Below are 26894 nucleotides of genomic sequence, written 5' to 3'. Positions count from 1 at the left end.
AGTCGTTATATTTTATAAATAGCTCTGTCAAAATGTATAAACCTTTAAAATAAACCAATTTAAAAAGAAAATAATTTAATTAAAAAGACATAACCAAAGGCATTATTACACACATGAATTTGCAGTAGGCTATAACATAAATAATAAATCTGCCTTGTTTTGTGATCACGTAATGTACCTCTGGTAGTGTTATGAAAGGGTATTTGGCAAAGCCTTATAATTGTTTATTAATGTTCAGTTTTATATAAGTGCTTTTTTGTTCTGCATTTATAATTTTCTTTCATACACTAACGTTAATCAAATCAAGGAAAGTACTTATCACTCCAACTTGTCTAAGCACTTGTTTAATCCTCAAGTTAAATGACAAGCAATTATCGGTTTAACTAGATCAACAGTTGAATCTTATCGCAAAGTACTGTTCCACTTAATGGCCATACAGAAGGCAGTCTACCTGTCAGGATGGGGTCACATGGGCGCTTTAGTTGCTACTGCTTTTGCCAGCTATGGATCGCTCTCATCAAATGTTACAAGTGCTGTAATCTCTCTAGAAAAAGCTCTGTGCTTTTAAAGGACGAATAACAATGATGCTTTCAGAAATCTACCATGAAGGTTTTGTTCAGTGCTAACCTGACATTGTAATTTCAATTCAGTTAAAACATAAACTATTACCTCTCCAAAAAAACATTTGGCAACTTAGGGATCAGGTAAAAAAAATCTGGAATTGCAGTCTTTTGAGGTGCTATGACATCACTAGCCCTGTGTATATATATATGTATGCGTGGTGTATTTTTATAAAGCAAGTCTGTCAAGCTGGAAGTCTTTCTGTGTCTGCTCTGTTATAGAAGCACCTCCCTCCTAACTTGACAACTTGCTGCAGAGAAGTGTTGGAAATAATGAATGTATACAATCCAGGTTAGTAATATATAGCCTTTGATATATATTAATGTTAAATGGTGGTTTTACTTGCTCTTTATAGAAAACCTGTATTTGGAATGCAGGATGCCTGGAATGACACCTAGAGTGTCTATAGGATGGTCTAGGCTGGATTCTTCCTGGTATTGACGGCAAGCCACCGCATGTCCGCTTGGAACATCCTTATGGTGCTGAATTTGTTCCTGGCCCCGGCAGCAAGACGCCAAGTTGTGAAGTCATGATGTTACGGATTTGGTGTGATTTACCGGGCGGTTCAAATCCCGGCAGTGGCAGCCCCACACAGGTGGAAGTCCCGAATGTGGGAAGGTAAGTATAAACTAACCTATTCTACCCCCTAACCCTAACCCTCCCTTAGGGGTGCCTAACCCTAACCTCACCCCCAAGTGCCTAACCCTAATCTCCCCTTCCCCGTCACCTAAACCTAAGTCCCCCGAGGGGGGTGCCTAACCCTAACCTCCCCCCGGGGGTGCCTAACCCTAACCTCCCCCCGGGGGTGCCTAACCCCCCTTCCCCTAGCCTGACCCTAACCTCCCGGGGGGTGCCTAACTTTAAGTCCCCCCGGGAGCCCTAAAACTAACCCTCCCCCCCTGCGCGGCTGTCCACGCCCGGCAACTCTTCGATCAGGATGCCGGGCGCCGGTCTCCCAGCGTAGGTAAAATGACAGGCATCAAGATTTCGACGCCTGCCATTTAACCCTTGATGGAATTTAGCAGTCGGGAAGCCGGCGGTCGGCATTGCGTCCGCCGGCTTCCCCACTGTTTCCCGATGTTACATGTCCAGGAGGCTTTTGTAAACGCACAAAGGTGCTGTTGCAATCGATTTAGACAATATCAGAAAGGTGATGGAAATGTGATGGGCATCCCTGGGCGGTGACTGGAAGGTGGCTAGTAGTGCACACAAAAATAGTCTGTTCAGTGGGCGTATTATGGGAGTGTCGCGTGCGTGTCAATACAAGTGCACAGATGCAAGCATAGTGTGCCATGATCAGACACAGAACTGCTTCTGCCATAGAGTTGGTGCAAGTTTCGATGGAGCAATCAATGTTGGCATCTAAGGACGCACCAAACGGTATTACAGCGTGCACGGGCACTAAAGGTGGGTATCCCAGTTCTTACACATTCGCCCACATGGATGTACACAAGGGAAAGAGTTCGTAGGGGCATTTGCATAAACTCCCAGACAGGCGACCAGCTGTAGACGCTGTTTTGTGCAACTCAGAATTAGGCCCATATGACAAGGTCTGCAATAGCAAATTAGGTTTGTAAAGGACAGAGGCTTGTTTAAGTCTTGGATAATTTTCTCAAAGTCTTTTGAGCAGGTTCACAACATCTTGACTGATTAAAACAGGGATGGGGAACCTCAGGCCCGAGGGCTGTATAAGGCCGCCAGGAATCATTTGGTCTGGCCCTCTGAGCTTTTTTCTACTAGCCTCATCTGGCTACCAGAGTGCCTAGAATTGCATCCTGCAGCCAGAATCTATGCAGCAGTGCCGCCTTGGGCGTCCTTAGGATGTTTCAGATGGTCACACCGCTGTCCTTACAGCTCGGATGCTCCGGACATTGATGTAATCACTGGCGATTGTGGCTCGCCCCCGTGTGACATCACATGGAGGGGGCATGGCCTGTACAGTGCCCGCAAATAATGTTATATATATCAAAATGGTCCTCAGCAGAAAAAAGGCTCCCCACCCCTGGATTAAAGGATCACTAAAAATGTAGATGTTTGAGTTTGTAGTTACTGTTGCTATAGACCAGCCCTCTTCTGCAAATGGAGGTTACATGTGCTGGCTACAATGTCCTACAATGAGACTTCTTACAGGAAGTCTGCTGCATGGAGGGAAATATTTTTCTCTCTCCTCACTACAATGTTATCCAAAGTATACTCCGCTCTGATAATCTCCTGAAGCATTTACATATACTGTATTTGAGGCAGTAGCTCTTTTCAACGAACATGTGCTTTAGATTCAATCATGGTTTGTGTGAAATATGTGCTGTATAAAAGGCACTAAGATTAATGAATGCAATTAAATACTAAGCTCAAACACAACATTGAAATCACCCGCATGACACTACCCAATAGCAGGCTCTCAAAGTCAAGTCTTCACTAAATGTATTAACATATTTAACATCTTTAAGGCTAATAATTAATATTTTACCAGGTCTAACAATATAGAAGCAGTGGAAGCATGTACAAGCCTGTCTCTAGATAGAGAAGTCTAGCATCTGTACTGCACCTAACAGTGCCAACATCAAGGCATTATGCTGGTTTCATTCCATTTTCTGTGCCTTAATCCCTGACCTACATATTTATTATCAAATCACAGAGGCAGACTGAAATTTCCTTTGAATTTTAATACCATTTTTGCTAGTTTAGTATACCTCACAATTACAGTTTATTTTATTCAGTTTTACCTACTTCATATTAGCAATAAACATATCAGGAATAATTCTGCGAGGACGCGCCATTCGTTAGGCTGACTATAAGGATCAATGTATACGGTCATTCATTTCAACTGGCTCAGTATGTAATTGTGAATTAGGATGACAAAGTCGGTGTTCTGCCGTGAGTCCCATAGACAGTGGTCAGAAGGAGCTTCAATTACACTAAGGGCGAGATCTATCTAACCTTCTTGAGCCTGTACTATCAAACTTTCTACACAGGCAGTGGCGTCACTAGGGGGTGACACCAAAATAGCAGAGCTGTGTCACCAAGCAGCGGCAATAACGGTGATGGATAATGTGCGCATGCGTGCGTTACTCACACTGTGCCCGGAGAAATTAGGGGCTGCCCAAGACTTCCTGGAGTGCTGGGCAAGTTCCCAAAGTAATGAGAACAGGGCGTGACACGTAGTAAGGCCCCTAAAACGGCATTCAGCAATGGGCGTGGCTTCACTGACATGCAGCCACGCCCCTTTGACGCGTACAATGACTGCAGATGTGGGAGTGACAGGGTGAGAAAGCCTACTGGGTGACGCCAACCCTATTGACACCACTGTATAGAGGACAAAAAGTTCTCCATAGCAACCAATCAGCTTCTAGCTATCTTTATCTAGTGCATTCTATAATATGATAGGTAGACTCTGATGGTTGCTATAGGCAACTTCAATTGTCCTCTTTAAAAGGTTTGATACATCTCATCGACCCCTGAGTGTGGTATTTATTACATTACACTATGAATTTTGAGAAATATGATTTTCATGAGCAGATGTTCTGTAAGATTCACCGAACCTTTACAGTATATAACACACCTTCCTACAAATGGCAAGATTATAAAGTCTGATTAGTGTACTGCTTCTACAATCAGACCAGTCAGATCCGATTTGTACAGAAATGCTGCAATACTATAATATTGTACAAATACTTCAGATCACTCCATCTATCTCGAAGAGTAGAATCAAGTTTTCAATTAAAAGCAACCTTTTAAATGAAAACAATGTATCTTGTTAAAAAACCATGGCATAAATTGCTCCTACTGCTACATGAGTACATTAAATATTTACAGGGTACAGAAGGGAACACACTGTGCAGATAATAAACAGGGTACGGAAAAGACCATGCTGAGCACATAAAAAACAGGGTATGGAGGAGACCACGCTGTGCAGATAACAGACAGGGTGCAATCTTACTTTTGACGGTTGCTGTGCGGGTGCAGTTGTACAGTATAGCAAGTTCTCCAAATACTTTCCCTGGTCCCATAGTGCATAGCTTCACACTTTCTTTCGTAACTTCTACCTTGCCGTCTGCAAAATAAAAAGTTGCTGGTATTAGTGTTGTTGTTAAGTGGTGGAATGTAGGAAGTTTAACAGAAAAACAAATACAGTAAATGCTGAATAGTTATATTAAAATGGTAAATCAGTTATTTCTCTCATCTTTGAAATAGTTTTATAATGAAAAATAATGTCTTAACTATATAAGAATGTGCTACTGGTGTCTTTAGATAATTAATTTTACTTTCTTTCACATATCAGAACTGACACCGGCATTATTGAAAGCAAATTGGGCTTACATAGAAAAGAGCCTGTTTTCTCTCCCTGTTGTTTACTCCATATTGTATGTACAATACAATAAAATAATAACAGTAATAACCTGAGTCTTATATTATATATAAATATATATATTATATACACATACCTAGTAGGTATCTGTCCGTTTGTTTGTTCGGGCTAATCTCGAGAGCCACTGGATGGATTTTGAGGCAGTTTTCACTATACTATAGAGCACTTGTCGCAGAAGGTTAATGCAGAGGTTCCCTAACGCAGTCCTCAAGGCTCGCCAACAGTTCAGGATTTAGAGATATCCATGGTTGAACACAGGTGGTTAAATCAAATTGACTGAGGAACTAATTAAGTCACCTGTGTTCAACCATGTATATCTCTAAAACATGAACTGTTGGGGAGCCTTGACGACCGCGTTTGAGAACCTCTGCATTAATATATGACAAAAGGGAGCCAAGCAGTGACAATTGTAGTGGAGAAAGTCAATGAAAAAATGGATGTCCGAGCGCTTTCTTGGCTTACTCCGCCTAAACAGTTAAAGATATACTACAACAATGGACTTTATTTTATACCATGTAGCGATTGATACATATTATTTTGGTTTCTCCAGAAAAATTGATGTAAGCCGTGTTTATTCACCCAGCAGTTATTCACAGAGACAGGAGAGCTTGGGGGCAGCCCGGCATGTCTGTAAGTGAACGGCACGCCCCCAAGAGTGCTGAAAAGGGGGCTTGTCTTAAAGTGATGCTGCCTTTTCTCGTGGCCATGCCCTTTTCTCCTGACCATGCCCACTTTTCGGGGCGAACAGGAGTGCCTTACATGGCCCAGCACCCTGCCTGGTGCCAGACCCTGATGCAGACACAGTAGCCAGGAAGGAGCCAGGGGAGGCATACTTTAGTTATCAAGAATTAAGACAAAAAAAACAACTATCAGGGCACCATCTAATGATTTCCATTCGATGATGGCAAACACCGGACCACCACCATCAAATGGGTAAAACACTACCATTGGAATAAAAATATCGGATTTTGATGTCCATCCCTACTCCGGCCACCACTCCACCACCCGCTCAGCCATGCGCACGTGGTGAACAGGAGGCAACTCCAATGGAAGTCAGCGCTGTTCTCGGATAAGGGCACCACAGCAAAGAAGCTCAACAGCAAGACCAGGATATACAGGGTACATTCTGCAAAGAGGACATTGCTCATTGCCATGTTCGGCAGCTGGGGAGGGGTGTACATGGAGGCTGCGAAAATATGCACAGGTTCCCCAAACCTAGGGACATGCTGCTGATAATGATTGTGCAAGCTGCAATACAAATCTCTCATCTATGATCCTTCTGCCATTCCCAGCACATCCCAGTGGCCAGACTCCAGCAGCAGTGGGGGTTGTGGTGCCAGTGGTGAGATGCAGGGGGCAGTAGTGAGAAGCAGGGGGTTTGTGGTGAGATGCAGGGGACTGTGGTGACATGGCGTAGGTTGTTATGAGATGCAGTTGGCTTTGGGTCGCTAATATATATATATATATATATATATATATATGTGTGTGTGTGTGTGTATTGTGGCAACGCAACTATCACAGCTAGTCCGTGCTGCCTAGGGTTCGAGCACCCCTCATTTGAGTACCTTTCATTCATCGTCACAGTGCATGTCATCAGTTTTTTAGCCGTGCTATGATGGCAGAGCTTCACAATTTTGGTGAGGTGACGGGACATGGTCAATTTGGCTATGCAATCACTTGGTTCAAGTTTGAGTTTCTCAGAATCAGAAGCTGAGTCTCTTTTGTTGGAGCAGCACCTGACTGATGAGGCTGAAACCATACCATTGGATCATTTATATAAAGAATGGGTCTGTCTTAAACAAAAGGAAATGGATTTTCTGTATCATGGTATCACATTGAGTTATTATTATAACTAAAAACGCATCTCTAGGGGCTTCAGGTGCGCAATGCGCCTACTATTGGCAAATTTAACGTGTCTTTTTGCAAGCAGTGGACTGCCATATTAAACAAGTGCAATTTTGATTTGATGTTACTTGTTATTGAAAAGTCAACCAGAGAATTGAACCTTATCAAAGAATAAATTAACTCTTGAGGCCACACATAAATCATCATTTGAGTCTGATTCATCAAACAACTGGCTCGAAAAACTTCCCAACCAGGTGACAGTGTACAAACGAGCCTTAATAGCCTTCAAGAAGAAAAAACTAATGAGGGTTAATCTTGATTATGAACAAAACTGGGGTATACCACTGGGTCGGAGCAGGTATGCGCAAGAGGGGCCAATATGAACGGGGGAGATATCAACGTAGACCAATACAATGTTCTTTAGGCTTTACTGATTCTTTGCAAGAACTTCTATCCACCAGTGATTCTGACAGTAATTTGACATGCAACATTGGCACCGCAGGTGCCCCTTTAGGGGTTATCACCTGAAACAGCGGTTCAAGCACCACAGGCGCTTCACGAGAAGGGGTGGTCAGGGGCAAAGGCAGAGGAAGAGTTGGCTTGTTCTTTGTCCCTACTACAACCCTAAATGATCTTTCTTGGGAAGTATAAACTATCACGTTTATACCTTTCCAATTAAAGTTACATGAGTTCTTCAGGGGTTCTAAGAGTGGCAAACACCATGATGAGCAACCAGTTACTCAGATTCCGCATTAATTGCAACGATTACAAAAGAAGAGTGCGTTTGAACCTGTCTCTAATAATGCGTCGAAATTTCTCACGCATGTTGGACAGCAATGTTGATTCTATGATGAAGAAGTCTGGGGGCAATGTAAGCTGTCTCACCATAACTTGTCTAAGGCAGAACATGATGCTCTGCGTGATTTATCTGGATATACCGACATTATTTTTCATCCCCCTGATAAGGGTGGGGCGATTGTAGTGCAGGACATACTTATCTATAAATCAAAGATTGATAGACAGTTGGCAGACAGTTCTTTCTATAGATTACGGCCTGGTGATCCTACTGTTACATTTTGCAATGACTTGGCTAGAGTTCTGTCCAATGCGATGTGTGACAATGTCCTTTCAGTGGGTTTAAAATCTGCACTTATTCCTGTGAACCCTGTAGTACCTGTGATTTATACATTGCCCAAAATCCACAAGTCTGCTACCTGTCCACCTGGATGGGCTATTATAGCGGCGAGGGGTTCTCTGTTCCAGGCAGTGTCTACATCCTTAGATGCTTTATTGCAACCTTGTATCACCGGCAGTCCAGGATTTATATTAGACACCACAGCTTTTTTGAACATGTTGGATAAAGTGGGGCATATACCATCTGATTGTCTACTGTGTAGCATTGACATTTCCAATCTGTATACTATTATCCCTAACAGTGAGGGTTTAGCCGCAGTGAAATCTCTGATTGTCAGCAATGAGCATTATAAGGGACCTCAGGTAGACCTGTTTGTGGAATTGTTAGAAATGACCCTTACACATAACTATTATCTTCATAATGGTAGGTTTTACCTGTAGGTCTCCGGATGTGCGATGTGGTCAAATGTGGCCCCATCTTATGCGAACGCATATATGCTGGTTGCAGAAAAATATATTTTTTTCAGGAATCCTGAGATAGGGAGTCATATTAAAGCATATTGCCGCTATATTGATGATATATTTGTGATTTGGTCCGGCTCCCAACAACAATTCATTGATTTTATTAAACAACATAATGATACGGCCAGTCCTATTAAGTTCACCTACCATGTAGACACCCATAAGGTGAATTTTTTAGACATAGAGGTATCTTTACATGATGGGCGACTAAGTACTTCTTTGTTTCAGAAACCCACCGACCGCAACACACTCTTGTACACAAGTAGTTGCCATCCCAAACCATGCAAGTATGGTCTCCCTTTTTCCCAATTCATTTGAGCTAGACGCATTTGCAGCGACACTGGTGTTGCTGAGAAACACACTGACACTATTGTGCATAAGTTTTTGGATTGGGGGTATGAACATGATGGACTCATGAAAGCCAAAAATCGTGCTTTGTCCCTTTCAAGGGAACAGCTGCTTCTCAAAAAAAGACAAGAGGATACTAACATTTGTATGCCCTGGGTCAATCATTACCATCCTCTCAGTACTAAGATCAGTAGGGTTACTAAGAACCTTTGGCCCATAGTACAACCTGATGCTTCGCTAAATCTTCAGGATATGCGTATTATGCCCTGTTATACCAGGGGGCATAATAGAAGGGATATGGTCATGCGCACTAATATAACGGATATTTCTGTGAAACACAAAACTACATCTAGTTTTTTATCCCTTAAACCAGGTTGCTACAGGTGTTTAAATTGTTTGACATGCCGATACATGAACACAGGCACTACGTTTAGGCTTAGTGGTAAGCAACTTATCATCAAACATAGGCTAACATGTCTAACCAAATTTGTGGTCTACCTCATAACCTGTCCGTGTGGACTGAGTTATGTAGGCAAAACAGAGAGAACTATTAGAGAGAGGATGACCATACATCGCTCTGCTATAAAGGCAGCATTATATAGTGGTCATAGCGATCAGCCTGTAGCCAGGCAATTTTTAAATGCTGGACATGGCCTTTCCACATTACATTTTATCCTCATTGATCATATACCTGAGTCCATCCATTGGGGTGACCGGGCTATCTATCTATCTATCTATCATTATTTTCATAAAACATTTAAGTAAAAAAAATAAGCATACCTTACAGTGTGAGATGTCATTTCAGCAGATATAGTTGATAACTGACAGTTCTCTACAAAATGGTGACTGTTCTACCAAAGCTGAATAACATCACAAATTATGTTTATAATGTACAATAACAAGTCACATGGTCAGTATAGTATACTGAGGTGAAAAACAACACTACTGCATGCATTTTGCCTCTGCTATCTATATATTTATAATGTAGTTATAATACTATCTATCTATCTACCATTTGGGATAAAATAAGCTTACATTATAAGGTCAGTAGACATATTAAAAGATACAGATGATAACTTACAGTTCTGTAGCAAGTCACATAATCAGCCCATTGAGGTTCTAAATGACTTACTACTTGCATTTCACCAATGCTGTATATCATCTATCTATCTAACATTATTTTCATAGAAAATTTAGGTTAAAAATAAGCATACCTTACAGTGTGACATGTCATACTGTATCTCTGCAGATATAGTTGATAACTGACAGTTCGCTACAAAATGGTGACCGTTCTACCAAAGCTGAGTGACATCACAAAGGGATGTTTATGATGTAAGTAACAAGTCACATGGTCAGTAAACTGAGGTGAAAAATTACCTCCTGCATGCATTTTGACATTGCTATCTGCTGTATATATGTATAATGTATATATAATCTATTATTTAGGTTAAAATAAGCTTACATTACAATGCCAGTAGACATTAACAGATACAGTACAGTTAATAAGTGACAGTTCTATAGCAAGTCACATAATCAGCCTACTGAGCTTATAAATCACATATTACCTGCATTTCACCAATTCTATCTATCTATCTATCTATCTATCTATCTATCTATCTACATATTATTTTCAGATAAAATGTAGGTTAAAATAAGCATACCTTACATTGTGACATGTCATATCAGCAGATAGATGTGATAAGTTCTCTACAAAATGGTTTCTACCAAAGCTGAGTGACAGCACAATTATCAAGTAAGCATATCTTACAGTGTGCAATGTGATATCAGCATATACAGTTGATATTGTAACTCTATAAAATGGTCAGTGCCAGGATAATAATGGGAGGATGGAACTACAGCTCCAGGCCTCCACATAAAAATAGGCCCATCATCAGCATGATGATGGCCGGCTGCCTAGCAAGTCACATAATCAGCCATAAATTATAAGTATTAAAATAGTTTTTCTAGTGTTCTCACTAAATTATGCATTTTTTCTATTTTTATATATTTAGGGAGACAATGGGATGACCATGTATGGGGTGTACAAACATACTTGGTTCCAGTTATACCCACACAGCACTGGGTACAGCTCCTTCCCTTCTTAGTAAAGGCCTTTGTACATTTTTAGCCCCAGGCCTACGTGGTCCTTAAACCAGCACTAATGCCCTAATATCTAACTTGTCCTGTCCTACTTTTAATCTGATGCTATTTTGCTCCCACTACACCGTTGACCCCTTGTGGTGCCTTAGAAATAAAAGCTAATAATAATTGTAATGTTACTTTCCAGTTATTATGACCACTAGTTAGAATTGGTGTTTTGATGTCTCTGGATGATATAACATACACTTCAGCAGATGTTATATTGGATTGGACACCAATATACTGTACTATAAAAAAAAAAAACAAGGCTCTTTGCACATAATAATTCATGAATACTGTGTAGCTGGGGCGTCTTTAGAGAGGAGGGGGCCCGTGTGTGTTCCCCGTCCGGGGCCCCCTCCTCTCTTCCCGGCCTCGGGACTGAAACGGCTGGCCGGCCACGAGAGCATTAGTAGACTCTGGGTACTGGAGTGTACCCGGAGTCTACTGCGCATGCGCAAAATTACGGAAAAATGGCCGCGGTGGGCATTTTTCCGGCTTTTTGTACAGCGCTGACACCCGACCTGGGACCTCAGACAGGTAAGCTTTAAATAATATGGGTGCATGGTTTTCGGTGCGGGCCTTCCCTGGACCCGGGGGGGCCGTGTGCACCGCACACCCTGCACCCATTATAGATACGTCCTGTTGTGTAGTAAGCTACAATAAAACCTTCATGCAACAACCAGTCAGACACGTAGTATGAAAATGCTATCAGTGTCTATGGCTACACCTTGTGGTACCTGTGCACTAGTTTTAATAACTGCATTTATAAAACACTCAGAAGCAAGAAAGTAAACACATCTATTTTACATATGTATTAGTATAGGGTGTATCAGCTCAGTGCAGGTTTAACCTCATTTGATTTGATGGCTTTCTTTGACACTGGCCAATTCCTGTGATTTAAGTACAAACACAGCTAAACATGGTTTTCTTTGTCCTCTACGCATTAATAAAACTAGCAGCGCTTTTGCAGCATTAATCTTGCCCTCCTGGGACACATACATCACAGGAATGAGGAGGCATATATAGCCCCAACAGCACTCTCAAAACGGCGATAAAACAATATGCTGTTAGGAGTTGTCACGTTAAATATGGCACAGCTCCTGGCATTTTCCCTTGGCTCATCATTAAAAACCACATTTTAGTATCACCATTGTAGCTAATTGGTATTTGTGTCAAGATACACAGCCCACTAGTGACTCCGCGGGTCTTCTGTGCTACAGTAATAATGGGTCTTCATGTCCCTGCAAATCGCTGAAAAGTTAAGTTTTGTAAAGTCTAAATATGTCAATTAAGGTGAAAACTCATATTTCTTAATTGGCATTTGCAGCATACAATATGTGAGTGTTCATTTAAATAATTAAACAGGGATGGTAAGGAAACTCTCACAAAATATATCAGTCTGCTAGCCATTAATATTAATACAATACAGCATATAACATTTTCAAATAGTTTTTTTGAATATTGACACTAAGATCAGATAAACACTTATCACTGAGTAGTGGATTGTAGCATAAAATGTATCGTTTATCAATTAAGCCCCTTAGGTGTCTATTTACTAAGACTCCACATATCGTGGAGTTAATACCACTCCTACTTCGCCTGCTACCAATGTGAACCAGGAGCTGGCTACCGCAGCTGTTACTAAAAACATACCAGCCGAGGAGGGTGAACATTAAGTCACCCCCTTGGCGGTAACAGCTGAGACTCCTTTCCCCTACAGCCCTGTGTGTGACTCACAATCTCCGACCGGTGGCAGCAGCGGCAGTGATTTTTTTTTTGCTTTTTTTAAATCTTTATTAACACACTGTACAATTACAAAAAGCACTTCCTGCTTCTCCAATGAGGAGAAGCAGATACCAGCAGCTACAGGAGGCGATATCAGCACTGGAGAAGACACCCGATGGTAAGTGACCTCTCCTCTTAGTAATAAGGTGTTTATGGCAGCACTAAGTGCCCCAGGCGCAGTGCAATATTGTAGCCTGCACTTAGCGCTGGCAAGCGGCAGGCAGAGAAAATCCCTTTAGTACATAATGAGAAGCGGTATGTACAGGGAATTTCTCTGCCTTTAGCATTTGTAACCCCTCATCTCCCCTTAAAAAATAGACCCCTTAGTCCCAAATCAAATTATTTGAGTGTCAAATTTCGAGCACTGTCCTGTCGTCATGGCTGCAGTGTCTCACTGGGGGATAAAGGGGGGGACACTATCCATTTAGTGCCGGGAGAGGCTGGGGGCAGCCCAGCAGCTTCCGCAGTGCTGGGCTTGCCAACAGCGTGATGATAAATGGGGGTTTACATGTGGTCATGTCTTCAATAGACATACGGCAAAGTGCGTGGTGTCCCACGCAAGAAGTCCAGCAATTGGATGTCAGATGGTTGGGAGGTATGTGTAGTGTAGGACCACCTGAGCAAGAGGCGCACAGACACGGTGAGTGGCTTATTATCATATATTTGCAAATGTGTGTGACTGAGTCCTCAGCCTTTTATTATCATGTAGTATGCAAGTCTCTTTTACTGACCCATTGCAGTGTGCTAGGGAATTCCATGTTATGTTACTTGTATTCTTGCCTCTAAGCCTTTAACATGTGACCCTCTAGCTGTATTGCAATTACACATTCCAGCATGCCCTGCCACACTATTGCTATTAGAGCATTCTAAAACTGTGGCAGGGCATGCTGGGATGTGTAGTTCCACAGCAGCTGGAGGGCTGCATGTTAACTACTACTAGTCTAAATAGTAGTTAACAGTCATTTAGCAGTGAAATAAAACTAAAAAAAAAAGGTAAATGAAGATGATTTAGGTCAGGGTTAAACAAATGTAAACACATTTATTTTCTGCTAGCGACGGGCATCTTAGTTGCAATGTGATGTGACCAGCAGAGCCGTAACTAGACTTTTTGGTGCCCTGTGCCGGAGAGAGCATTAGTACCCCCCCCCCATTTTTTAAATAGGGACATAGCATAGTGCACATGAAAAAGAGCCATGGCCTCATGGGAAGAGATAGAGGAGACCAGGAGATACTGGGGAAAATAGAAGAGGAAGCTAATAAACAGGAAAATCGACAGGCCCGAACAGCGCCCCCTGCCCTGCGGTGCCCTGTGCCATGGCACTGGTCGCACCACCCTAGTTACGGCCCTGGTGACCAGGATGCATTAGGAAACTGTGCTGATTAAATTGATATGTGACATTTAAGTATTTGTATGTAACTGAGCGTGTAATCAAGCACAACAGAATATGGCATGGACAAAAGTCGCTGTCGCTGCATCCTAACATTTCGTATACAAATCCAGACTCAGTCGCACACAGATATACAAGTGTCGCATCTGAAATTAATCAGTGCAGTCTCCAGGTGCGTCCTAGTTGCATCACGTTGCAACTAAGATGCATTTCCAGGCGAACAGGACGCAGAATGGAATCCCGGTGCTAGCGGAGTCTCACGAAACCCGGTGTGCCAAGATGGTTTGTTTGGCACGATTACAGCAACAATGTATGAGGATACATCTGTAATAATACCTAAATTATTATTATTGAAAAGAAAATTATTCTATATAAAAATGACACTGACAACTATGAATTCTTAAGTAATAGCTTGTCTAGTTAACTAATGATAGAACTCGGACGCTAAGAAACATTCTCTCGTAGCTGGCCAATGTTCGCATTCTGCGCATGCATCGGAGTGTGCGTGCGTGAACCATTGCGAAAGATCAAGATGTGTTCGCTCGCCGAGCATAGACAGCCCAGCAGAGTGAGTGACAGGAGAAGCCATTTGTGGGTGGTAACAGGGCCGGGCCACTAGAAACGGGGGAGTGTAGATGTGAACGCAGACGTGCCTGATCGTCTCAACGCCGTTTCAAAGGCGTGCATAATTAAAAGGAAGTGTAATTGTACACGTCATCTGGCTGTTTTTACACCCAAGTGATCGCAGTGCTTAAGGTAGGGTATAGCCAACCTCAAGCGCTGCGTTAGTTTCCGATATACCGATGCTTGCATACACTTCCTGAAGATGACATGCATTAGTGGGCATCTTAAGACAGGCTAGTGGGCTTCTGCATACACAAAGTGAACGCACGGCAAGACATAGTAGGCGTGCTTATGCCTTGCCGTGCGATTGCCTGCTGTGCCATCACTTAGTCGAATTTGCATACGCTGGGAGCAAAAGAACGCATCTAGCAAGCTGGTCTGAATGATCTCCACAGTTCTATTAGACACATTGAATTACTCGACAAGGCCCTATCTGTGCAGGGATCGCTGGGTAGTGCCACAGTATCTCACGTGACACATCATATTGGATTTCTGCAGTACTGTTTTCATCCATTTGGGGTTTCCAAGATACACAGCTGCAGTATATTAGTGCACAAAATATTGTAGAGGAGACTAAGAAGATTGGGAAACTAAACATTGTAGTACAAATGCATACTGTAGCATGGTTGCTTTGGATGACCAAACAAATTAAAAACGTGAAGGAAGGGAAACCGATCCATGTTGAGGATGAAAAGACCAAATAATTAAGAGAAATAATTTAACAGTTTATTGAAAGCATTATTATTATGATATCTTCTTACTAAGAAAGATGGATTATATTTTATAAGGAACTCTTTCAGATGTAAGTCATGGAGATTCTGTATGGCAGTTATTTCCAAGAGGGGAAATTACTTTGACCTATAACAATTATTTAATTCCCATCTTTCCTTCTATTCTGTTTGAAGTGAACTTAATCTTCAAAATGAGTGAGTCAGTCTTATCTTGTTGGTAACACCACACACATGGTTATCAAGGAAGAAAAGTCATAAGAACAAAGTAATGTGTTAGGGCTTCCTGATGGAGAAACACAGTGGGGTATGATATACTCATTTATACCAAAGGTACTGTTTTGGTTAAAGAGGGTCATAATAATGCCAAGGAAAGTGGAATCACATATTATTCACCAGGTACCATTTTTACTGCCACAGAAAAAGGAGTGGGGTCCAAAGATGGGGTCAGAGTTGGGCTGGGATGACATTCACTTATGTACCTTAATCCATACTTTGCGTTATACTCTTTTTTTAAAGTTTGATCTAAAGGAACATTTTAGGGGCAGCATAGTGGTTCCATACAAGAATAGGGCGTATCAGTGTTTGGGAGTGTGAGGGGGATATGCATAGTCAGGTAATTTAGGATAATTAAATGAGAGGGTATCAGAGGGATTTGAAGATGAGCATAAAGGAAATGTAAAATGGGATTTGATGCATGTGGAAAGGGTTAGATTGCAGGTAGTGAAATACAGAAGAGAAATCACAGTCTGGATTTTAACTCTAGGTAAGGATACAAACAGGTGCTCGATCGAGCAGGTGGAAATTGAGTCCTACGGGAGAAAAGCACTAGTTAAATAAAATTATTATTATTATTATTTATAGAGTTTGTTCCACTTTAATAGATATGCAGCTGATAAAATCTGTGTGCTGTACTTACCATGTTCCAGGAATACAGTAGCGACTGTTAGGGGTACTCACTCAAAGTATTCCAAGGATGTGTTGTACTCACCTGGTTCCTGGTTAGTGTACATCAGGGGTCATTACCCAAAATATTCCAGATAAAAAGGATGGACCACTATGCATGTAACCCAAATGTTCATTTGCCAGCAAACTTTCACTGCACTCATTTGAAGAACTGTTTGGCAGCGTACAGGAATCAATGTGCACTGACGCATTTCGCCTAGTCTGGCAGGCTTCTTCAGGGATTGCTCAGTAATCGATCATCCTTTGAAAGTTCTCTTTTATCTTGTAACTTGTTGGGGTATGAGTGTGTAAAAGTGATGATTATCTGCCGTGTGATTTTTTAATGGCAATTTAGAAAAAAAAAAAAAACATTTTGCCATTTTAAATCTTGCTGCAATATCTAAAAAAAAAATTCAGTACTTATACAATCTCGTACCCGATTACATTCCCTTCATTAGTTTGAATTGGAGTTAGCAATTATTTAGTGGTGACTAGTTAAAAAACGAACTCAGGACAGTAGTAGCCAGACCTGATAGAAGTCAAGTGCAGGGACCTGAGGAGGATTATAATGTCCTCCATACAGAAGAATGTGGAATTTCCCAGATTAAAGGTCTATGAGAATTATCTATGCAATTGAGATCACTTATAAGATAATGTGAGTACATAATATGTACTTTGATGCTTATATACAAAAGTTTTTTTACATTACATTTCTAATACATTAACATTCTCCATATATTGTGTCCCTTTTGTTTTCTTGTGCGGGTTTAACTTTGCTTGGTCATAAAACAGAAGGTGCTTCCAGACTGTGAACTCTCCTCTGGGAGTCTGCCTCGGTCAGCATATGTTTCTTACACAACAGTTCTTTGATCCTTTGTCTAGAATGACAGGACTACGTCAGGGATTCAGCAAAACCTTCAAATATTAACTAACATAGATGCCAACATTTTCAGAATTGTATTGCGTACAAACTGGTGCAGTTATGAAGGTCTGGAAACCGCCCCATGTACAACGAGAATACTCTAGTAAAACTTCTGAAACATTAAAGTTATAAAATGGATTGTCCGATGCTAAGAAAGGTCAGGGGTGAGGAGTAGGTGGGTGTTACCAGTGGCGTCACTGGGGTCGGTGACACCCAGTGTGGCCAATAGACAACCATATATTTTCAAGAACCCTTTACTAGAACTTTCCTGGACTATAGAGCAGTACATTAGTTGTAATTGGAATATCTATTTTAGTGATGTCAGAGATGGGGAATTTGGAAAAGAAATGAAAATATTAAAGTATTGAAATTATTTGGGAAATTGTCAGTTTTGGGAATTGGACTGTCACTGAAAAATTGTCCTAACTAGTAGCGGATTTTGCCTAGGCTGCATGGCTACAGCCCGACCAGTAAAACCCACCACTACTCCCCAGTAAGCCTCCAGTTTCCTAGTTCAATGCCTTGATAAAGACCCACATGGGTTGAAACTTGAAACGCACCAGAAGTACAAGGGGGACGTGGTCATTTGGCTCTATCCAATATCTTGAGGCGGCCTGAGGAGCACAGACTTGTGGGAGACATTACAGACAGTGAGTAAGCGTCTGCAGCGCTACCCATGTCCCGGACCACAGTAGGAAGACCAACGGCAGTAATCACTTTATAGAAGGATTTATTATTGTTATTATATCTTGCGCATGATTACACTTATTCAACTAAATCTAAAACATTGATCCTGGCGCTGGATGATTCACATAATACACATTTTAAATGTCATCACTCACTGCCCTCAGCGAACTTGGAGACTCTCAGAATATGTGAATGCAACATTTCTGTTATTACAGTGTACTCCTGTATATGAGATCACATTTAAATAGAAATTAAGAGTGAGTAAATGATGAGATAATGCCACTGACCAAGAACTATACCCAGATTCTGTCCTCGTAAATTCAGGGCTATTGGGAAGCAACAGATGCTCAACTCTTGGATTTTGTATATTTTATTTAAAATTATTTAGGTGATGTAATCTGAACACAATACACAGCTCCATAAAATACATTATGGTGTTTTAAATTGTGTTTAGTTAACAAGGGTATGATTAGCAGTACCCAGTTGCATTTATTGAAAGCAGAGGCTTCAAGGATGAAACGGAGATGGTTCGGTCTATATCTGCCGACAATAGAGGAAAAATCCAATTACTAGGAGCATTGTGAATGTTAGAGCATTATGGGCATTGTCATGGAAAGGTCCTTCAGTAGTTCAATACTTTTGTACTATTCATCTACAACTACTGAAAATACATATAAATGTGAGCACAGGTGTAAACATATGCATTCAGCAGGTGTGAGGGGTTGCCCTTCTGTCACGGCCAATTGTCAAGTCTGGAATATATTTATGCTTACATAGAACCTTTCAAACTATGCATATGCACTAAAATAAAATTGATTTTATCCAGGTTTCCCATGACTAGGAGAGAGCATGGAGAGTAAATCAGCCTTCTGGATCCTACCTGTGATCAGTCCGGGGGTTTGAAGATTACATTTACAGTTGATCTCATCATCATGAACCTAAACCCCTCCCGACAGAGCAGCACAGAGCAAAAAATGGCATCATTGTACAGTGGGGGCGGTGCTACCATGTTGTGAATTTTGTAACCATGCCCCCCACCTGGACCTGATGCCTTCTCCCAGAAAAAGAGGTAGTTGTCATGAAGTGAATGAAGGAGGCTGCTGAACTGTTAGAGTGAAGCACAATGGATGTTCCACTGAATATACTGTAAGTGCAGATATATATTTCCAGGTCCAACCTGCCGAGAAGCTTTGTAAATATAGCCCTTTGTCCTTATCTTCCGTTTGACTCTCTTCTCACCTCTACCGTCTCTCTTTACTGCCCAGACCAAGCTGTTTCACTATACAATGTCTCTCTTACTTCTGCTCTAGACTATGTTGCTCTAGGGGTCCCTACTCACCTTCTCAGATCTCCGCCTCAACCCTGGCATTCCAAATGCACCAGATGTCTGCAAAAATGTTCCCGAATCATTGCACGGCAATGAAAGAAAGCATGCTCCAATGCAGACTTCCTCCATTTCAAATATATACTCTTGACCTACAGTGCTGCCTTTCCCTCTCTAAACAGTCTTATTTAAAGACCCTGATCTCCTTCCAGTCATTCAACATCCATCATCTATTTGCCACTTTCAACTCCCTTCTCTGCACCTCCCCTCCTCACTCTCTGCCCTTGACTTACCCACCCACTTCACATCTAAAATTTAATCCATACATCAATACATATCCCATCAGACCCTTGTCATCCCATTCTTTTCTTTACGAGTCTGCCTCTCCCTATCCAGTTTACCAACCCTGACTTCATTCTCCCCAGTATCAGAAGATGAAGTCATAGCCATAATCCCAGTTCTCCCCCATTCCATCTCCCCCTTGACCCTACCCCCTACTCTGCTCCCTCTTTTTCCTTTCCTGTTCCTGCCCGTTGCTTCAATCTTTCTTCATCAGGCACTGGGCCTGATTCAGAGCCGCTCGTAAGCGACCGCTCATTCGCTCTGAGCGATGTTCGCACAACTGCGCATGCGTATGGGTCATAATGCGCATGCGCAAACCAGTCATTGTGGTCGGAAATCGTGCACTCGCAAAACAGTGAGAGGCTGCTAATTTGATTGACAGAATGTACCCTTTGTGGGTGGTAACAGGGGAAGGTGCTTGAAAACGGGGGGAGTGGAGTTCCGAATGCAGGCATGCCTAACGGTCAAAAGGGCATTTAATGGGAGTGCATAATTAGTAAAGGAGCGTCATCGACCACATCACTTGGTTGTCTTTCAGCCTGAACTGCTCGCAGTGATAGCAGTAAGAATAACCTGCCACAAGCACTGTGAGCAGTTCAGATGCCTTTCGATGTACCCGATTAATCTAATAAATACCGGAGATGACGTGTGATGCGAATGGCAAAGGGGCGTCTTTACAAAATAGCGAGCGCATTTCTCGTACGCTCGCTCAGACATAGAGGCGTCAACAAACAGCAAAGAGCGAGCACTCAATTTAAATAGTCGGCCCCTTTTTTGGAACGACCGTCCGCAAATAGCGTCCGGCTCTGAATCAGGCACACTGTCCCATCGGCATTCAAGCATTCCCTTGTCTCCCACATTCTTAATAAACCCACCCTTGATCCTGTCAATCTTCCCCATCTCTCTCCTCCCCTTTGCCTCCAAACTCCTTGAACGGTTAGTCTACAACCTCCTTACCACATTTCTTTCCTCTATATGCTTGACCCAAATCAGTCTGACTTTTGTCCAGTCCACAGAAAATGCCCTCAAATGCAGCAATGATCTCCTTGCTGCCAAATCCAAGGGCCACTACTACCTCCTCATTCTCCTTGACCTCTCTGCTGCTTTTGGACTGTGTACCACCTTCTCCTCCTGCAATTCCTTCAATCCCAGTCTGTGTGATACTGCCCTACCCTCGCTGTGTCCCGCTATCTCTCTGACCATCCATACTCTGTTTCTTCTAATACCAACACTTCTACCCCACTTCCTCTACCAATAGGTGTCCCCCAAGGTTCTGCTCTCGGACCTCATCTATTATACATCCTCTTTAGGCGAACTCATCAGCTCTTTTGGCTTCCAATATCATCTCTTTGCTGATGACACTCAGATCTACTTCTCCTCCTCTGACCTTTCTCCCTCTTTCCTCACTTACATCTCCAACTTTGACTCTATTATTTGCTCCTGGAAGTCCCAGCACTTTCTTAACTTAACATTATATTGATATATAACATAACATATTGATACAGTATATCTCCACTAGTCCGCACATGCACCACCTTGGAGTTATTCTTGACTCCTCTCTCTCCTTCAAACCACACATTTATTACCTTTCACAGTCCTGCCATTTCCATTTCAAATATATCTCCAGGAACAGGCCCTTTCTAAACCTGGAGGCAACTTTATCCATTCACTGGTCATCTCTAGACTAGACTGCTGTAACCTCCTATTATTTGGCCTCCCTGTCTCACCCCTCTCTCCATGCCAATCTGTGCTTACTCTTGCAGCCTGGCTCATTTTCCTCTTCAAATATACTACATCTGACTCCTTTCTCCTACAAACACTACACTCGCTCCCCTTCCCCTGCAGAACCCAATGCAAGGTTATCACACTCACTTACAAAGCTCTCACCCTTGTAATTACATCTTTGACCTCATCTCCCTTCACACTCCCACCTGCTCACTTCGCTCTACAAAAGCGTGCTGCCTCTCCGGACAACTGATTACGTTTTTCCATTCCCACCTCCAAGATTTTGCCTGTGCTGCTCCCTATCTCTGGAACTCTCTCCTTATCAGACTCTCCACCTCTCTGAAAAAAATTCAAACGGGCTCTTAAGACCCACTTCTTAATCAAAGCCTTCCAGCTTTCATCCTAAACCACTGCTCCATGCTCACTGACTCTCCCCTGTGTATCATCCCTGTCTGATACTCCCCTTTAGATTGTAAACTATCATGAGCAGGGACCTCTTCCCTCATTTACTTTTTCATTGCTCACTTATATCATCATCTGCCTACAACAACACTAAACCTTGTATATACCTTGTCCATGTCCTGGAGTTTTCTGTACTGTAAGTCACTTTTTGCTTGTTTTGTTCATACTGTATATGTACTTTGTAAGGCGCTGCAGACCCCTTGTGATGCCACATAAATAAAAGATAATAGTAATTCTTGTGTTCTCTACTCCACTTTCATACACATTGCCCATTGTCCTGTTAGTAATACATACAAATGACTGATTATTTATGTCTTTTTGTCTTCTATTTGCAGAATTGAAATCAAAACCTAAAGAAAACAATATGAGAAAATAAATGGACAGCAAAAATAAATGTAAAATGTCTTTATATATCCCATGTGAGAAGACTCCGGCAAGGAGTGAATTCTGGTGTGACATTTAGTAATGAAAGCATGTACTTTAATGCGGCCTGTTCTCTAAATTGACACTAACCTGTACAACTTTGTGCATCTGGGAAGTAATACTAATTATAGTGATTAGCTAAATTGCCATGAAGTGCTACACAAAGCAGCTACTCTTTATAAACAACACTTTAACTTTGTGCGAGAAACTTCAGGAATGCCAGCCAACACCTGCAGTTCATAGGAAAAGAAAATCCATAAAGCAGCTGGTCTGTTGTGACATTTATCTTGTTAGAGTGGTTATCACTTGTCTTCCCACAGTAGATGATAAATGTCATATCAGAACCAGATCATCAAGTATTAGAGATATGCAATTTAAGTGTCTCTTGCACTTTCCAAAATGTGTAGTTTCACTTTTATATTGTCTGCCAGGAAGTGAAGACTCCTGACAAGGACTCAGTGTGTGGAGAGAGAAACCTATTTCTCATGCACGGTTCCCTTGGGTTTGTTTGTGTCTGTAGCAGCGCAGAATAAGAAATTTAACGATTGAAGGGAAAATAATACATCCTATCACAACGCTCTCCGATAGATTTTTTGGCTTTTACTGAAGCACATGGGAATCAAACGCTTCCAATACACAGGTTATTTATAACATGACCACTACTGTAATTTGTCTTACAGAAGTGTCACTCAATTAGTACAAAAAAACATATACAGTACAATCCGATATGCCCAAGCAGCTTTTTATAAGCGCACACATTATGCAGCGCATTACAGAGAGCATTTCAGTCATTCCCACCAGTCCCTGCACCACTGGAGCTTACAATCTATATTCCCTACCACAGACACAGACACACTAGGGATCATTTCTGTCAGAAGCCAATTAACCTACCAGTATGTTTTTGTAGTGTGGGAAGAAGTCTGAGCACTTGGCGAAAACCCAACGCAAGCACTGTGAGAACATGCAAACTCCACACAGATAGACCCTTGGTCAGGAATTGAACTCATAGGGCTATATTAACTAAAGATTGATTTTGGTCCATTTTTGGTTGATTTTGTGTATCAGGGTCTAGATCACACATTCACTTCAAGATTATTTTTTTACATAATTTAATAAAAAGATGTACAAAATCATCTGTTATACCCTTTTACACCAGAGCTAAAACCCAGGTTATTGTAGAGTTAACCCGGGTATCTCCTTGGTGTAAAAGGGGACAGGGTTGGATTCCTGTGTTGAGTGACCCAGCAATCCAACCCAGGTAACTTGAAGAATTTAACACGGGAATGACCCGTGAAACCCTGCAGTGGAAACGGTGCGATCTGGGTCACGATGACCTGGAGCGCGCCGCATGCCGGTCGATTGGCCAGCTTCAATGGCGCTTGGAGGTATAATACAATATGTATATTGCGATACATCAACCAATTTATCTTAAAATTAAAATATAAAAAACATACAGTACGATTCGTTAAAAATTCATTTTAGTAGATGCTGCTTTCCCAAGTGCGGTCTCTTGCCAGTGTGGACCAGAAGGGTTCTACGGAATGGTGATCTTGGGGAGCGCCAAACTCCAATTATACAGGTTCAAATTTTCCCTTTATATTTTCTGTTTTAATGTCCTTTTAAAGGGATGAAGATGAAGACGAAGAAGGGATCCACTTTTAGTTTCTACAATGATACCCTCAACCAGAGTACACCCAATGACAATCGATCAGTTTCTGTCTGTTTTGTTAACATTTGGTTTTATTTAAAACAAATAAATGGAAAAATGGAAAAAAAACCTTACATCACACATATATTGTGGCCATTGTGAGTTAGATGTTGTTACTAACTCGCTGTCACCCCTTAATGGGGCGAGCTCATTGACAGCTCGTTGAGCCCACTTTTTGGTCACAGAAACAAATCACCCAACGCGTTGTTTCATCAACAATGACTTCTTCAGGGGTGTTTAATTCAAAATGTAAGAACTTCCAGCCTAAACTTTAATCCTCAATCAGGATGGCAATTAGTATGTTCTTTAAACAGCACTCAGCTGGAGATATCCAAAGGATGCAGCTTCCCTGCAACAGTGTACAGCTCACATGTCATATATATATATATTTATATACACAGTATGAGACAGCTATTGCGCCCTTTAGGAGGTTCTTGGCAGCCATTTTTTTTACATTAAAAAAACACCAGTTTGTGCAAATTATGTATACAATAAAGGTACATAGAGCTTACAAAAAATGGATTGCCTAAGTATGAGTGTGGTAAGCTTGTTTATAGTAATTTATAAGCTATAACTGATTGTTATTTAATGTATCATTGAATTTGATCCTGGATTAGATTAGATCTGTGTTTATAATAGACTTGGCACATCACCCACAATAATATGAGTAGCAAATTGTTAAACAGCCAATTTGGCAGAAATCTCAAAATGTTGCTATAAAAATTGGAGCTAATGTTTTACTAAATTTAGTTCCATAAATCAGAGACAGATGATTATTTTACACAAGTATGGCAGAGATGTATTAAAGCTTGGAGAGGGATAAAGAAGCATATTTATCACAATCCGTATCTCAGATGTGGATTGGCTGTGATAAATATGCCCAATATTGCAATGCAATATTGAATACATCATAAAATCGCATGCAGGGACAAAGCTTGCTATAAAGCTCTGTCCCTACTAATCCACTTCACGCTAAAAATACAGTGAGTATGTGTCTGTGCATGCGCTGCCACCGGCTACCGCTTCCACCCGCGACCACCCTGACCTGCTGACTCGGGCCCTAGGTGACCTCACCGGTCACCAGTCCCTGGATGCAGGTAACTGTTTTTGGGTTTTTTTAATAATTTTTTTTTTTTGCACCTTGTGGTCTATTTAAACCACAAAGCTGATCGCAAAGGCCAGCTCCTGGTTCTGCTCTGCCTGTCAGAGCAGAACAGGAATCGGGGGAAAGCACCAATAACTCCATCTGAATGAAGCATTAGCACAGAGCTTCCTCCTCTATGTTTTTCAGAATATATTATATTTAGTAAATCTGAGCAGATCACATGTCCCATTACAAGTATGGGAAATGCGATCTGCTTACTAAAAATATGTGAATTGAAGGGATTGGAGTAGTTTTTCATGAAAACTACTCCAATTGCCCTTTAATAAATTTATGTGATACTAAAATATATGTGAAAAGTATGTGCAAACACCCGTTTTCACATTATTTTAGTAAAAATAATGTTAATAAATATGCCCATTAGTGCCAAACTATCTGCTTCTGACACATTTTTTCTACACTTTTATCTCTCTCCAAACTTTGATACAGCTCCCCCTATGTTATCTATAGAATGTCTTGCGGTAATCAGAACATTGTGAAGCTCTGTATAGACATTGTACATTTCAGGAAAATAGTACTGTAGGCCAGCAGCAATGCCTATCCTCATCCTGGCCCTGCACTTCATACATTCAGCTAATATGTAAATGCAGTAATTATACAGGCATAAAGGAGGGGTATTTGGCCAGATTGGAATCTTGTGCATTTTCAGGGCTCACTCTCAGCAATAGGATGTGCACTGGTCGTATCTTTCCATTCACCTGCAAAAATGTAAAGATTTGAGCTTGGGATTTGCAACCTCTCACACACTTTCATTTGAAATGTTCAACTCACCAGAAGACTCTGCATTAAATATGTATTGTCTTGTAGGATGTCACAGGAGGAACATAATGCAATTTTCCACTTGCAAAATTGGAAATTGAATGGAAAACCTCCAGGTCTCTGTAGATAGGATCCAATTTTCATGCTGAAGGCAAAATACTTGTAGCAGGGCAGACCTTTTACCTGGTATATGTTGCTCTCACCACTAAGATCACCAGGTGCATGCATGATGAATCATCTCCTATAGGCACTGTTTTCTCCAAATCATAATCACCGGCACTCTTCACTCATAATGCTAATACACAAGTACTGCAGCAGTGAGGGCAGGATTAGACTGCCTCCTCCCCTGATACTAGGAACAGCAGATTAGACTCTTCTACTGTATATCTGGCAAGATTGTTACAGACTGTTTTTGTTTATGTTATTCATGTTGAAAGTGGAAATGAACAGTAACACACAGCAATCACTCCTAAGTGTCATTTTTCTGGTGCAAGTTTGTCAATAAAAGCACACACCTAGACGGTCTCAATCAATTCATTGAGATGTTTTTCAGAAAGGACCTGATTCAGAGTCGCAGGCAAAGCTGCAGCATCTGAGTCACATACAAGTCACCCAGACCTGATCTTTAGGTAAAATGGTGTAATTGGGCAGCAAGGGTTCATTTGCATGTGCTGCGGGCTATTCAGTGATGAGCAGTGCTTGAAGTGCACTGTCCTGAAGTTTCTCCCAGGGACAAATCTAGCATCTGGTAGTGAGCTGTAGCCAGCCACATACAGTACCTTAGAATGACTGACTCATTGCATGAGCATTACTATTATTATTATTATCATCAGTGCTCGAAGTGGTAATTTAGAGGTGGGGTATGGAGATTGAATTTCCCCCCCTATGGGCCACTGCTTCCATATCACCCCATTGTACTTCTAACCCCCCAC

At 41.6% G+C, this 26894-nt stretch overlaps 1 protein-coding gene across 2 annotated transcripts in view; it reads right to left on the bottom strand.

Annotated features, from left to right (window-relative positions):
* The window catches only part of PRKG1 (protein kinase cGMP-dependent 1), a 1225781-nt gene that overhangs the window by 616207 nt on the left and 582680 nt on the right, over window positions 1-26894 (bottom strand). For both annotated transcript variants that reach the window (XM_088459635.1, XM_088459634.1), the window contains exon 3: window positions 4559-4672. In XM_088459635.1, the coding sequence (XP_088315761.1) occupies window positions 4559-4672 (114 nt within the window). The remainder of the gene's footprint in view (window positions 1-4558; window positions 4673-26894) is intronic.

This window comes from Taudactylus pleione, unplaced genomic scaffold (assembly GCF_031769625.1).
Source record: "Taudactylus pleione unplaced genomic scaffold, aTauple2 ptg000918l, whole genome shotgun sequence".
NCBI lineage: Eukaryota > Metazoa > Chordata > Amphibia > Anura > Myobatrachidae > Taudactylus > Taudactylus pleione.
This window is presented reverse-complemented; position numbering and strand designations above follow the sequence as displayed.